Here is a 16,007-nt window from a genome sequence, read left to right as displayed (position 1 = left end):
ATCTTTAGCCTATCCCCACCACTGTCACCACTACCTCGAATCTCACCTCCACAAAGCTGTAAGAGTGTTCTACCTATCATTCCCCTGCCTAAAACGCCATAGGATAAAGTCTAAGCTCCTTATTATGGTATATAAAACTCTGTTACCTAATATGCCTTCCTCTCCAATTTCATCTCCTGCTACTGGCCACCCAAGAGTGTCTGAATCATTTCACTGTCATATAACCCTAACACCTGTATATCACTTTGGCATACTGAAGGTGTCAATAATTGTTGATTGTACCAAACTAGACCTATGGAGACTTAAGTACCTTACCATTAACACTATTTTTCCAACTTTTTATTATGCAAAATTTCAAATATACAAAAAAGTTGTAAGAATTGTTCAGTAAACATCCACATAACCACTTAGATTACAGTTATTGTTTCACAGTAATTTCTTTATCATGTACCTATCAACCAGTCCTATCAATCCATCTTATATTCTGATAAATTTAAAGTAGCAGACATCCATACACTTCACCCCTTTAAGCCACTTTAGCATGCATAGCATTAACTACAGTTTAATATTTGTTTACAATATTCCCCTCCCTCCCAAATATACATACGATGAAACACACAGATCTTAAGTATTCCATTATACTAGTGTGTCTGTGTGTTAAACATAACATATAGGGGCGCCCGGGTGGCTCAGTCAGTTAAACGGCCAACTCCTGATTTCGGCTCAGGTCATGATCTCAGGGTGGTGAGATCAAGCCCCACATCAGGCTATGTGCTCAGCAGGGAGTCCGTTTGAGATTTTCTCCCTCTCCCTTTGACCCTCCACCTACTTGTGTGCTCTCCCTAAAATAAATAAATAAATCTTAAAAAAAAAAAAAAAAGTAACACATATTACACTCATATTATTATAGATTATCTGTCTGTCTATCTCCATCAATCCTCAGAGGACTTTTACCCAAACGCTTTTCTTAAAGTTCATATTCTGCTCAGGCCTAATGCTATTTTTGGGTTAAAGTAAGGAGTGGCACTATATTTAATCCTTGCTTATTTTAACCATAACTTAACTTTAGGCCTCATCAGAATATGGACTTCAATTCTAAGAAAATTCTTTGGGTAGAATCTGCTGGGTAATATATAGAGAGATTCAGGGTGTGAAGTTTTCTGATGCTTTGAATTAGCTGGCTGTCAAAACCTTTGTTACTACGGTAGCTACACTTTTCTCAAATAGTGCCTCTCTACAACTTGTCAAGAAAGTTTGTTCTTCAGATTTCCCTGTTCCTACTCTCTTTTGTGAAAAACCTGAAAAAGGGAATTATGTTCCATGTCTTAACTTGAAGTAACTACCATGTGAAGAACAATTATATTAGTCTTTCTGAAAACAAAAAAAATGCTGACAATTTTTACCCTGCAAGAAGGTAATTCCCCAGCTGCTTAAGTCCTCCTCATTTTTAAAGTTTATAGACCATCTTCACAGTTATCTTCCTAACCTCAGATGCCCTGCAATTTAGTAGACTGTTCTTTGATAGATATGGTACACTTTAAGAAGATTCTTACCTACTTTATCCAGGACTATTTTTAGAAACACATTTAAACAGATCTTAGCTGAGATACAGTAAAGAGTCAACCATAGCGAAGAAAAAAACAAATTAGAAAATTCATGAATGGTTAAAATGGCAAATTTTATGTAATGCATATTTCACCACAAAAAAATAAAACCACCAGAGGTGTGGCTGGCTCCTGGGAAAATTTTGGGAAGGATTTGTACTGACAAAAGCTGATGAAAAGAATTTGAGCTCTCCATTAAATTTTAATAGACAAATTTGAAAGAGGTTAACTTGGGCTTGCATGTTGGAATACATTCTAGGTATGGAGCATACGTATCTCTTGTTCCCTACCACTGATTTCAGTCATAGACAAATAGGTAATAAATCATATAGTCCTATTACCTATTGGCCTATACTACTCATACTGTCTGGAAAAATCTTAGACTTGGAATGCCAGAAACTCATTCTTTTAATGTGGAATTATGACAGATACACCAATCTGCTGTTTATATTGCTCTTTTGGCCCTTCTATCATCCAGAAAGGTTGATTCCAGCCAGAAGAGAGCAGTACAAATAGAACAGAGAGTGTATTTGTGTGTGTCTCTATATTGTCAATATGTAAATATTGGGGATATATATATACACACACACACATTTACATATACATTTATATGTAATATAAACGTATATACATACATACATATATTCATATACTTACATGTATATTTATATGTAATATATACATATATTTACATATAATATACATACATATGTATATATACATACATATTTACACATATCTATAAATATATTTACATGTTGACAATTATCCACTTTAATAAAGAGCATCTTATATAACTGAAGTTTAAGTATGCAATTTCTAAAAGTGATAAAAGTAGTGATTTTTGTGTTCATTGATACTACTATCATAAGGCTTATTAATCTACTTGATGGATAATATCTTCAAATATTTGTTGAGATATGATACGTGCTAAACTAGTCTCATACATCTTTCCTCCAAAGAAAAATTTTTAAAAAAAATTTTAAGTGTATCAACATATTACCTAAAGAGGAGAGTTAGATAAACTATTAGTAGAAAACAAAGTGCCAATACAGCCATAATACAGCGATCATTCTTCATAGATATAAACCAGTTTATCTTAGTATTTATGACCTATCTACTTTCTGAAAGATTTGGGGCAGAGTTCACAAAATTATTTTATATACAATACCTAAAACACAATTACACAAAGCAAAAATCAATTAAAACTTGCAAAGTAAGAGATGTTGTTGAGGGGCGCCTGGGTGGCACAGCGGTTAAGCGTCTGCCTTCAGCTCAGGGCGTGATCCCGGCGTTATGGGATCGAGCCCCACATCAGGCTCCTCTGCTATGAGCCTGCTTCTTCCTCTCCCACTCCCCCTGCTTGTGTTCCCTCTCCCGCTAGCTGTCTCTATCTCTGTCAAATAAATAAATAAAATCTTTAAAAAAAAAAAAGAGATGTTGAATATCTGGGCTGTTACATACAAATTAAAACAGTTTAGCTCTGATTTTGGGGGGGGCAAGGCAAAAAAGAGAAATGGGTTTACTTTGAGACATACCATGGTATAACAGAAAGAATGCAGAACAGAGGGTCGCTGGAGGGGATGTTGATGGGGGTATGGGCTAACTGGGTGATGGGCATTAAGAAGGGCACTTGATGTAATGAGCACTGAGTGTTATATGCAACTGATGAATCACTGAATTCTACCCCTGAAACAAATACTATACTATGTGTTAACTAAATTGAATTTAAGTAAAAATTTTTTTAAAAAAGAATGAATGCAGGATTAATAGGTAAACTATCTCAGTTCCAGTTTTGTTCCACTACTTCCTGAGAGCTACAACCTCTTTATACCTATTTCCTAAACTGTAAAATGGGAATAGTTATATTTAATAACATCACAGCACTGCTATGTCGAACTAGGTAATGTGAAAGCATTTTATAAACTCCAAAACACCATTCATTATTATTGTCTTTCCTGACTTAATAGTTTAAAGTATGCAAATAGTAAATTCAACTGGATGGAAATGTTTTTCCAGCACTGGATTCACACTAAAGAATGCCTGTGTTAGAAAATAAACATGTCTTCAAGTAGAGTTTTGAAAAAGAAATCCTATTCACAAAGATGTTTTCGTTATAAGCCTTCTATAAAAGCTGAAATTATACTGAATCACAATTCATTGAAGGCAGTTCTGTGGAAAGGTGAGAGATCAAGTTCCAAGTACATTCCTTTCTGATGGTTTACTTAACAGAGCTAGTTGGAAAATTAGATAGTTAGCTTATCTATTAGCCTGTCTCTCATAAGTATCAGAAGCCTCAAGCCAACCTTTGGCAACTGCTAGATTATAGTCAATTTAAGATTTCATTTTCTACAAAAAAGCATCGAGCACCACAACTCTGGAATACTGATTAAAAAGAAATCCCTGTATGATACCAAATATGCAAGAAGCAGAGTTAACAGTCAATAGTGAAACTTGAGTAACTGGACAACTTGACTGGACAAGAAAGCATCTCCTGGGGGCACATGGGTGGCTCAGTCACTTAAGCCTCTGACTCAGTTTCGGCTCAGGTTGTGATCTCACAGGTAGTGGGATCGAGCCCTGCATGGAGGTGGGGGCTGATCCATGCTCACTGGGGGATTTGCTTGAAGATTCTCTCCCTCTCTGTCTCCCCCTCCCCCATACACACATGTGCTCTCACTCTCTCTCTAAAATAAATATATAAATCTTTTAAAAAAGAGAGAGAAAGAGAAAAGAAAACAAAGCATCTCCTGTCACACAGGGGTGGGCTTCTGGCATGCCTGTAAACAAGAGCCTTTAAATGACAAGTAAAGACAATCATAGGAGTTAATCATAAAGTAGCCTGTAGAACACATGCTCCCTGTTACTAGATAAAAAAAGCTGTAGTGGAAAAAAAGCACTTCCCAGAGAAACAACTAAATTCTAATCCCAGTTCTGCCGCTAAATGAGTAACTTTGGATAAAGCATTTAACCTATATGAGTCTTGGTTTTCTCATCTGTAAAACGAAAGGAGTGAAAATTAGGAAACTTTCTTCTATCTCTAAAATAGTATACTTCTGGGATTTAGTTTCTGTTGAACCAAATCAGGAATGTTGAATGAGACCATGAGAGGAAACCTAATATAAAATAATGAGATGATCACTAAGTATTAAAAAAAAAAGTTATCTGTATTAATTGAGGAACAGGTCAAAATCCAGTTTGCAGCAAAGCAAAGCTTAACTTGTCTATAGAACAAGTTGTCTTGTGTACAGAATTTGTCTTATGGAAGTCTGTGTACATTTAAGAGAGTGACCTGCTATCACCCAACATTAGGTAACAGCAATAGGGTGTGGCTTAGAAAAATGCATATAACTATATGTTGAAATCAAATGAGGGTCTGGGGAAAACCCTTTTGCTGCAGCAAATTATTACAGGAATTAACATGTAACCATTCAGTCAAGGGTGAGCAAAATTTCAGCACATAAGATGAAGATCGTCCTCCAATGAAACCATACTTCCTATTACCAAACAAAATCACCTCTCCCAAACCAGGAAAGAAACAAAGGAAAACTACCAATTCTACAGTGCTTATCCAGAGGGCTAAAATTTCATAAGCTTTGCTCCAATAATTCTATTTCTGCAACTCTATACCAAGGAAATAATCCTGAACACAGAAAAACTTCATGCCTAATAATGTCTATCACACACACACAAAAGAAAGAAGGAATGTCTGTCACTGAGTTATTTAAAAAAAAAAAAAAAAAAAGAGGAAGTTAGGAACAATATAAATTTAACCAAAAAATAAGGAATAGTTAAATAAAGCTATAGAATTTAATGGAATAAAATTTTGCCATTAAAAACAAAGACTGTGCGAGCATTGAAAAAAAGTGTTCAAAGTGAGGCAAAATCCTCTAAAAATATAAAGAATTGTATATATAATATGATTTCAGATATATTTAAAAAAATAAATAAAACATGGGGGGGGAAGACTGGAAGCAAATACATGGTTAACCACAGTTTTATATGACTGGTGAGAATATGGGTAAATTTTTATACTTTCCTGTGTTCCAAATTCTATTTAATGAGTATACGTTATTTGAAATAATAAATGAGTATACAAAATACATTATCTCATTAGTCAAAATATTCCTCTAAGTTAAATAAGGTACAAGTCAATATTATTTAGCACAGAACACATTATCATGGAAATCCTGGAAATGCCCTAAAGTCTTTTTAAAAAATAGGCTGAATTTTTTTTAAAGATTTTATTTATTTATTTGACAGAGAGAGCACAAGTGGCGGGGGGGGCAAGCAGAGGGAGAGGGAGCAGGCTCCTCGCTGAGTGGGGTGCCCAATGTGGGGCTCAATCCCAGGACCCTGGGTCATGGCATGAGCCGAAGGTAGACGCTTAACTGACTGAGCCAACCAGACGCCCCAAAATAGGCTGAATTTTTAAGGAAACTCTTTAAAAACTTTTAAGTCTTGGGAGGTTTCTGAGAAGTTAATTCTGAGATTCCTACTTTTTAAAATGTAATTCTTAACATAAGACACTATATATACATTCAAGAATATGGCTGAACCAGATACTTCGAGTATGTAAAATCTGGCCTTCCAGCAACAATTATAACTGGATACTAGAAAAATAAAATAATTTACCTAGGATTTCTGCCAGTTAGTGAATAAGACCAAAAGCTAAATCCAGGTTTCTTGATGATCATTCTACTGATGTACAGAATAGATTTTTGATATAGTAGCTTATAAGCCAAGAATTAGAACTTACCTTTTTTAAAATGCTGGTGCTTTTGGTGCTTTTTGTTTTAAAATTCAAAGCTACCTAAAACCCCTGAACTTGCCAGCACACACACACATGCCTCAGGCGATATTAAATTACTCATTCTTCTTGTTACCTGTTTTTCCAGGTTGGGTTTTTCTTTCTTTTTAATTTTGTGTACATCAGGATCCACAGGCACATGTATAAATACATGTTTCCCCTACTTGCCAACCCCATACCTGTTTTCTTCTAGAAATGACAAATTTCTGAAAGGCTTCTCTTACTAAAAAAAACTTTCAAATATAATTAAGGAGTAACTTTAAATTTTTTACATAAGAAAAATGTCTCCAATTATGACGTTAGTTTAAGTACTAACCACCACTCCCACTCTTTACTTTCCCCCTTTACCTTTCAACTCTAAGTAGGTTATCTCCAAACTTTCAAAAATGTCCCCACTGTACTGTTTTCCAAATAATATCATTCACCTTTGGTGTTATGTTTAAACATCCTCCAATTTCAGAATCTTACCATAAAATTCTTAGTTTATCAATACTTAACGCGGTTGGGGGGAGGGGTGAAAGAAAGGTAAAAAATGGGAAATGGATGAAGTCTTTGCATCTCTTTGCAGCTTTGTAAAATTTTATGAAGGTCTTAGAAAACCATGATCTTTTCTATGAAACATTACCTCAAGAGCCACTATCAAATACTTACTAAACACCAAAATGAAGAAATACATGCTGTATTGGACTTTTGAGAACAGACAGTATTGTAAAATCAAATAGGTAATAGGCGGAATCACAAATGACGACCCACAGTTTGCAACTTTTCACTGCAGAGCCTTCACGTTTCCAAATCTCAACTAACATCCTGTCCTTCCTCCTTTGCCTTTTATGCTTCATATGTTATTTCTCTTTACTGACTTTTATTAACACCGTATCAATATTTTAACAGTAAGAAAAATACACAGTTCTCTTATGTACGTATAGTTAGTGCATTTTATTTTGTTTCAATGTTTTCTGATATTTAAATTAAAATAAAGATATAAATATTGAGTCAGTTATGTTTACCCTCTATTTAAACATGATTTTAATTTTTTTTATTTGTTTATTTTCAGGAAATCAGAGATGGTGGTTCTCTCAGAATGGTTCACTTTGGCTTGGTGTAAACAATAAAAAACTTTCTTTTTACTTAAAAAAAGAAACAAAACCTTTATTTTTCACATCTAAACTTTGTCATGGCCTGATACAGATCTGAATCTCCTCGTACAGATTAAAAAGAGGAAAGACTGTATGAATTAGTTAAGAGAATATTCAGAATATTCTCAAAGTAAACTTTTACTAGTTTCAGAAACATGTAGCATAACAGCAGTGATCCTAAGTAAAAGTCCTTTATTTATTTTCAATAATGTAAAATTTTCAAAGTTTCTTAAATTGTGCAATAGGTGCTTAAAAAGTAAAATATTTAAACTTGGTTCTCCCAAGTATTTTAAAAATTTCTTCTGATCTTGTTTACATTATTAATATGCATTATGAATAAGATATTTATTAAGCAAAAATTTCTGCTCAGACCTATTGTTGGGAGACAATTTTCTACGGGTCTCTTGAATTATTGCTATGAGGCAAAGAATGTCCCTTGGAGCCAGATACCATCTCTGGAGCACCAGTCAGTCATGCCTACTGCCAGGCTGAAAAGTTTTTTTTTTGGTAAAGATTTTATTGCTGAGTAATTACACCCAACTGGGGCTCAAACTTACAACCCCAAGATCAAGAGTCACATGCTCCACTGACCAAGCCAACCAAGCTCCCCACCCATTTGAAAAGATTTAAAGTTCCCTAAGCTCAGCGTTCCTACCCTTTACATAGCCCGTTGAGTGTATAGGTATCATCTGACCCTCTTTATATCACCCTGTGGGAATGGGCTTTGGAATCAATGCTCCCCACCAAAAGTTGACACTCCAGCTACTATTACTATGAGTAATAAACTATCTTTTGTTTCTGACTCTGGAGTCTCATGTCTTCTACCAGCATCAAACTGTTGCTTGGTAACTTCTTAGCTTACAAATAGGGTAAAAATCTCAAACCCTTAACAGCTCTTGACACCCATTCATTAGCAGATAGCATATATTTTACAATAGTAAATGTCTATAATAATCAACATCTTTTTCAAATGTTGTACATGAAGTAAATTATATATTTAAATGTTATAGTTAAAAGTTAATTAGATTGGAGGCTTTTATACTTCAGATTTTTCTCCCTGCTTCCTATTCATCTGTACTTCTACCAGACGGTATGACGAAGAAAGGAAGTAAAACTCAAATTAGATTTTTCAGTTTGCTACTGCTCTGGAAAAGATTTAGTAATACATGGTATGTGAGCCATACTAAAAAGAGATGTAGAGTTACCAGCAAATTTTCATTTTACTATTCCCATCCTTCTTTATCACAATAATCAAAAGTTAACTAATGTTTTTAAAGACAAAATTGTATTGAGAAAGATATAGTTCTGTCAAGATTGCAAACATTTTCTCCAGATTTTCTAGTAAATAGTCATTAATCAAAAATACAAACCACATTTCCTGATCTACTATATCCTTTTATTCATTTCATCACTGTCTTCCACAACGATGTGAGAGACTGGTAGAAAAGTTCAGTTTTATTTCTAGGTCCTATGTGAGTACACATAGTCTATGCTAAATCAATATAGTCAATGCAAAAAAGTAAAAATTTAAATGAGACATTAAGATAAAATATACATATAAAACTATTTTGTCCTATATAATAAGTCTGCCAGTTACCTAAATGAAAACTAAGCAAAACAATTTTTTTTTTAATGATTTTTTATTATATTATGTTAGTCACCATACAGTACATCCCCGGTTTCCGATGTAAGGCTTGATGATTCATTAGTTGTGTATAACACCCAGTGCACCATGCAATACGTGCCCTCCTTACTACCCATCACCGGTCTATCCCATTCCCCCACCCCCCTCCCCTCTGAAGTCCTCAGTTTGTTTCTCATAGTCCATAGTCTCTCATGTTTCATTCCCCCTTCTGATTACCCCCCCTTTCTTTATCCCTTTCTTCCCCTACCGATCATCCTAGTTCTTATGTTCCATAGATGAGAGAAATCATATGATAGTTGTCTTTCTCTGCTTGACTTATTTCACTTAGCATTATCTCCTCCAGTGCTGTCCATGTTGTAGCAAATGTTGAGAACTCGTTCTTTCTGATAGCTGAGTAATATTCCATTGTATATATGGACCACAACTTCTTAATCCAGTCATCTGTTGAAGGGCATCTCGGCTCCTTCCGCGATTTAGCTATTGTGGACATTGCTGCTATGAACATTGGGGTGCATATGGCCCTTCTCTTCACTACATCTGTATCTTTGGGGTAAATACCCAGTAGTGCAATGGCTGGATCAAAGGGTAGCTCAATTTTTAACTTTTTAAGGGACCTCCACACTGTTTTCCAGAGTGGCTGTACCAATTTGCATTCCCACCAACAATGTAGGAGGCATCCCCTTTCTCCACATCCTCTCCAACAATTGTTGTTTCTTGCCTTGTCTATTTTTGCCATTCTAACTGGCATAAGGTGGTATCTCAGTGTGGTTTTGATTTGAATTTCCTTGATGGCTAATGATTTTGAACATTTTTTCATGTGTCTGTTAGCCATTTGTATGTCTTCATTGGAAAAGTGTCTGTTCATATCTTCTGCCCATTTTTTGATTTGTTTATTTGTTTCTCGTGTATTGAGTTTGAGAAGTTCTTTGTAGATCTTGGATACCAGTCCTTTATCTGTAGTGTCATTTGCAAATATCTTCTCCCATTCCGTGGGCTGCCTCTTAGTTTTTCTGACTGTTTCCTTGGCTGTGCAGAAACTTTTAATCTTGATGAAGTCCCATAAATTCATTTTATCTTTTGTTTTTCTTGCCTTTGGGGATGTGTCATGAAAAAGGTTGCTTTGGCCGATGTCGTAGAGGTTGTTGCCTATGTTCTCCTCTAGAATTTTGATAGATTCCTGTCTCACATTGAGGTCTTTCATCCATTTGGAGTTTATTTTTGTGTATGGTGTGAGATAGTGGTCAAGTTTCATTCTTTTGCATGTAGCTGTCCAATTTTCCCAGCACCATTTATTGAAGAGACTGTCTTTTTCCCACCGGATGTTTTTTCCTGCTTTATCAAATATTAGTTGCCCAAAGAGCCGAGGGTCCATTTCTGGGCTCTCTATTCTGTTCCATTGGTCTATGTGTCTGTTTTTGTGCCAGTACCATGCTGTCTTTGTGATCACAGCTTTGTAGTACAGCTCGAAATCCGGCATTGTGATGCCCCCAGCTTTGTTTTTCCTTTTCAACAGTTCCTTGGAGGTTCGGGGCCTTTTCTGTTTCCATACAAATTTAAGGACTGTTTGTTCCAGTTCTTTGAAAAATGTCCTTGGTATTTTGATCGGGATAGCATTGAAAGTGTAGATTGCTCTGGGTAGCATGGACATTTTAACTATGTTAATTCTTCCGATCCATGAGCATGGAATATCTTTCCATCTTTTTATGTCTTCCTCAATGTCTTTCAAGAGTGATTTATAGTTTCTAGAATATAGGTCTTTTACGTCTCTGGTTAAGTTAATTCCAAGGTAACGTATGGTTTTTGGTGCTATTGTAAATGGGATGGATTCCCTAATTTCTCTTTCTTCGGTCTCGTTATTCGTGTATAGAAATGCAACTGATTTCTGAGCATTTATTTTGTATCCTGCCACGTTACTGAATTGCTCTATAACTTCTAATAATTTGGGAGTGGCTTCTTTTGGGTTTTCCATATAGAGTATCATGTCATCTGCAAAGAGAGACATTTTGACTTCTTCTTTGCCAATTTGAATACCTTTGATCCCTTTTTGTCATCTGATTGCTGTTGCAAGGACTTCTAGTACTATGTTGAATAATAGTAGCGAGAGTGGGCATCCTTGTCGAGTTCCTGATCTTAAGGGAAAGGCTTCCAGCTTTTCTCCATTGAGAATAATATTTGCAGTAGGCTTTTCATAGATGGCTTTTATGAGATTGAGAAATGTACCTTCTATTCCTACACTCTGAAGGGTTTTAATCAGGAAAGGATGCTGTATTTTGTCAAATGCTTTTTCGGCATCGATTGAGAGGATTATATGGTTCCTGAGTCTTTTCTTGTTGATATGATGTATCACGCTGATTGATTTGCGAATATTGAACCACGCTTGCATCCCAGGTATGAATCCCACTTGATCGTGATGGATAATCCTTTTAATGTACTGTTGGATTCTATTAGCAAGTATCTTGTTGAGGATTTTGGCGTCCATATTCATTAGGGAAATCGGTCTGTAATTCTCCTTTTTGAGGGGGTCTTTGCCTGGTTTGGGGATCAAGGTAATATTGGCCTCATAGAATGAGTTTGGTAGCTTTCCTTCTGTTTCTATTTTTTGAAATAGCTTTAGGAGAATAGGTATTATTTCTTCTTTGAATGTTTGGTAGAATTCCCCAGGAAAACCGTCTGGGCCTGGAGTTTTGTTATTTGGAAGGTTGTTTATCACTGACTCAATTTCTTCATAATTAATTGGCCTGTTTAAGGAATCAATTTCTTCCGGTTTCAATCTTGGTAGTTTATAGGTTTCCAGGAAGGATTCCATCTCTTCCAGATTGCTTAGTTTATTGGCATATAGCTGTTGATAAAAATTTCTAATAATCCTTCCAATTTCAATGGTGCTCGTCGTGACCTCTCCTTTTTCATTCATAATTTTAATAATCTGGGTCCTTTCTCTTTTCTTTTGGATAAGTCTTGCCAGTGGTCTGTCAATTTTATTGATTCTCTCAAAGAACCAGCTTCTAGTCCTGTTGATCTGCTCTACTGTACTTCTGGTTTCTGCTTGATTGATTTCAGCTCTAATTTTGGTCAACTGCTTCCTCGTGCGTGGATTAGGCCTGTCCCTCTGTTGCTGTTCCAGCTTCTTGAGGTGAGAATATAAAAACTGCATTTTAGATTTTTCTATTCTTTTGAGTGAGGCTTGGATGGCTATGTATTTCCCCCTTAGGACTGCCTTTGCAGTATCCCATAGGTTTTGGACTGTTGTATTTTCATTCTCATTGGTCTCCATAAATTGTTTACTTTGATTTTTGATTTCCTGGTTTATCGAGTCATTCCTGAGCAGTATGGCTCTTAGTCTCCAAGTGTTTGAGTTTCTTCCAAATTTTTCCTTGTGGTTGAGTTCCAATTTCAGAGCGTTGTGGTCTGAGAATATGCAGGGGATAATTTCAATCTTTTGGTGTCGGTTGAGACCTGTTTTGTGTCCCAGAACATGGTCTATTCTTGAGAATGTTCCATGGGCATTAGAATAGAATGAGTATTCTTTGGTTCTGGGGTGTAGTGTTCTATATATATCTATGAGGTCCAACTCGTCGAGTATGGCATTCAAAGCCTTTGATTCTTTGCTTAGTTTTTGCCAGGGTGTTCTGTCTATTTCTGATAGTGGAGTGTTGAGGTCCCCTACTATTAATGTATTTTCATTTATATGTCTCTTTATTCTGGATAAGAGTTGGCTTGTGTATCTTGCTGCTCCCCTGTTGGGGGCATATATATTTATAATTGTCATATCCACTTGTTGAATACTTCCCTTAAGAATAATATAGTGCCCTTCTGCGTCTCTAACTATAGTCTGTAGTTTAAAATCCAATTTATCTGATATGAGAATTGCTACCCCAGCTTTCTTTTGAGGACCATTTGCGTGAAAGATGGTACTCCATCCCCTTACTCTCAGTCTGAATGCATCTTTGGGTTTGAAATGAGTCTCTTGTAGACAGCAAATGGATGGGTCATTTCTTTTTATCCAATCTGCAACCCTGTGGCGTTTTATGGGATGGTTCAAACCATTTACATTAAGACTGATTACTGATAGATATGATTTTAATGTTGCCATGTTGCCAGTAAAGTCTTTTTTTGTATTGGCTGTGACTTTCTGTTCTGTATCACTCTTGGGGCCTTTTTACTTTTATAGAACCCCCCGTAATATCTCTTGTAGGGCTGGTTTCGTAGTTACAAAATTGGTTAGTGACTGGCGATTCTGAAATGTCTTTATTTCTCCATCAATTCTGAATGACAGCCTTGCTGGATAAAGGATCCTTGGCTGCATGTTTTTCTCTGAAAGAGCTTTAAATATGCTCCCCCAACCCTTTCTCTCATTCCAGGTCTGTGTAGACAGGTCTGACGTAATTCTGATGCCTTTGCCTTGGTACGTGAGAAATTTCTTTGCCCTGGCCGCTTTCAATACTGTATCCTTGGATCTAATATTTGCGAATTGCACTATGACGTGACGTGGCATAGGTTTGTCGTGGTTGAGCTTGGGAGGGGTCCTCTCTGCCTCTTGGACATGAATGTTTGTTTCCCTTGCTAGATTAGGGAAGTTTTCAGCTATAATTTGTTCAAATATCTCTTCTAGACCTCTGTTTTTCTCCACCCCCTCGGGGATGCCGATGATTCTAACATTGGATCTTTTCATTGAGTCAGTAATCTCCCGTAACCTACATTCGTGGGCGTGGATTTTTTTAAGACCATCTTCTATTTTCATTTTTTCCTCTATTAACCCATCCTCCAATTCACTAACCCTTTCCTCTGCTTCTGCGACCCTGGCTGTCAGAGCCTCTAGTTTTGCCTGCATTTGGCTCATAGAATTTTTAATTTCTGTCAGATTTGCTCTCATTTCTGTCCTTAGGGATTCTATATTCTCAGTAACCTTTTCGTTTATACTTTTTTCAATTCTACTCATCATTTTGACCATCGTTACTCTGAATTCCATTTCTGATAATTTGGTTACATCCATATCCATTATTATCTGTGGCAGAGGCCACAGTCTCACTGTCTTTTCTTTGCTGGGGGGGGCTTCTCCTTCTTGTCATTCTGATGAAGAGAGGTTGCGGGGTTTCCAGAGCCCAAATTATTGACTGGGTCCCAGGCCGTGCCCCTTGTTTTATAGGGATCTTAGGGATGTGGGCTTCTTCTTTAAAGATTTTGTTTATTTATTTATGTGGCAGCCAACCAGCGAGAGAGGGAACAGAAGCAGGGGAGTGGGAGAGGAAGAAGCAGGCTCCCAGTGGAGGAGCCCGATGAGGGACTCCTTTCCGGAACGCCGGGATCACGCCCTAAGCCGAAGGCAGGCACTCAATGACTGCGCCACCGAGGCGCCTCGGGTTGTGGGCTTCTTGATTTTTCAGCCTGCCTTCTGGGGGAGGGGCCTGTCGCGCCGATACTCAGGCAGCCCTGTTTGGGTAGAGTCTCCGTGTCCCCTGCGAGGGGGGATGGGGATGGGCACTCCCTGAGCCGGTATTTCCAGGCTTTTGTTCTCTGGCGGCTTTCCCTGGCAGTTTGCTGTGCCTCTTCTGAGAGTCAGAGCAGCAGCGGCCAAATTTCAGCCTCTGTCACGGAACAGAAGGATTGCAGCCCGTTCTCTACTAATGTTCTGGCCACTTTAACTCTGTTTCTGTTGGTGCTGCTCAACCCTGCAGCGTCCCGGGATGTGCGCCCCACACCCGGCGTCCCAGCCCTCACTTCCAGGGCCGGCACGTCTCTGTCCTTTGTGTCTAATGCCACCAGCCGCCAGCCGCCCCGCGCGCGCTCCGGGAGCTCCCGGTCTCAGTCTGGATCCAGTGAGCACACCAGGATTCCGGGGTTCCGCGAGATGCCTGGTGGCGCGCGCACCTGGCTCACGGTCTCAGTCTGCTGTTTTGCGGGTGCCGACCGTGAGCCCCGCCCGCTCTCCCGTGCAAGTGGCTACCGCTTCCCGGCGCCCGAACGCGGCGGCTCCCTCCCCCTTCCGTTTATCTTCCGATATCTGTGCACAGTTTCATGGCTCCCCGCTTCGTACCTCAATACTCAGCGCTGGAGATGTTCATTTGTAGAGATCCAGATGCGTCTTCCTGCGTCTCAGGCTGGTTCCGTGGTTGTTTAGGCTGGTCTGGTACCTATCCAGCTCGACTCGGAGGACCGGCTGAAAACGGTGTCTCCTACTCCTCCGCCATCTTAACTCCTCCCTAAGCAAAACAATTTTAATTCCTAGATAAATTGCCCAATTTCCCTCCTTCACATGCCTCCGGAAAAATTAACTCAAATATATAGAAAACCAAGTTTAGACAGTAATAAGAATGTATCATACAAGAGATCCTTGACAACATCCATCTATAAATATTGTATTTTCCCAATGCTGTGAACCCGGGGATGTTTACTAATTAATTATTCCAATAAATTAATATTCCTACTCTGCTACCACCAGTTCTAAAGTGAGAATAGTGGCATAAACAAGAATAGCTAGGTAGCACCTGTGCACTGAGAGATTCAGTTTCTCATCCAGAGTGGATCTATGAGCTTTTCTGACTATTCTTCAAAATTCTAAGATCTCAAATAATTTCCACAATAATTCATATTAGCTATGACACTGCCTTTTACTGGAATAAACTGTTTGCAATACCTATCTTTTCAGGGTTTTGGTTCGTTAACAAGCCAAAGAACCCAAACTATTATTTTCTTATTATCTATACTTTTTCTTACTTACTATCTATACAATAGTAAAAACAATAATTATCAAGTTTGCAAGTAGTATTATAGTCTAAAACTGTATTAATTATATTTTTTAAAGTATATAAAAACAG

At 37.6% G+C, this 16,007-nt stretch overlaps 1 protein-coding gene across 15 annotated transcripts in view; it reads left to right on the top strand.

Moving 5' to 3' along the window:
* Positions 1-16,007, top strand: part of WDPCP (WD repeat containing planar cell polarity effector) — a 489,024-nt gene that overhangs the window by 457,028 nt on the left and 15,989 nt on the right. For 6 of the 15 annotated variants that reach the window (XM_044377805.3, XM_048222487.2, XM_057309426.1 and 3 more), the window contains one exon: positions 7,469-7,560. The exons of the other annotated variants lie outside the window; for them this stretch is intronic. In XM_044377805.3, the coding sequence (XP_044233740.3) occupies positions 7,469-7,519 (51 nt within the window). In that variant the 3' untranslated portion in view covers positions 7,520-7,560. Of the gene's footprint in view, positions 1-7,468; positions 7,561-16,007 lie in introns of those variants that run through there. 15 annotated transcript variants of the gene reach the window in all.

Source organism: Ursus arctos, unplaced genomic scaffold (assembly GCF_023065955.2).
Source record: "Ursus arctos isolate Adak ecotype North America unplaced genomic scaffold, UrsArc2.0 scaffold_8, whole genome shotgun sequence".
NCBI classification, from domain to species: domain Eukaryota; kingdom Metazoa; phylum Chordata; class Mammalia; order Carnivora; family Ursidae; genus Ursus; species Ursus arctos.
Note: the sequence above shows the minus strand (reverse complement) of the source record. Positions and strands in the feature narration are given on the sequence as shown.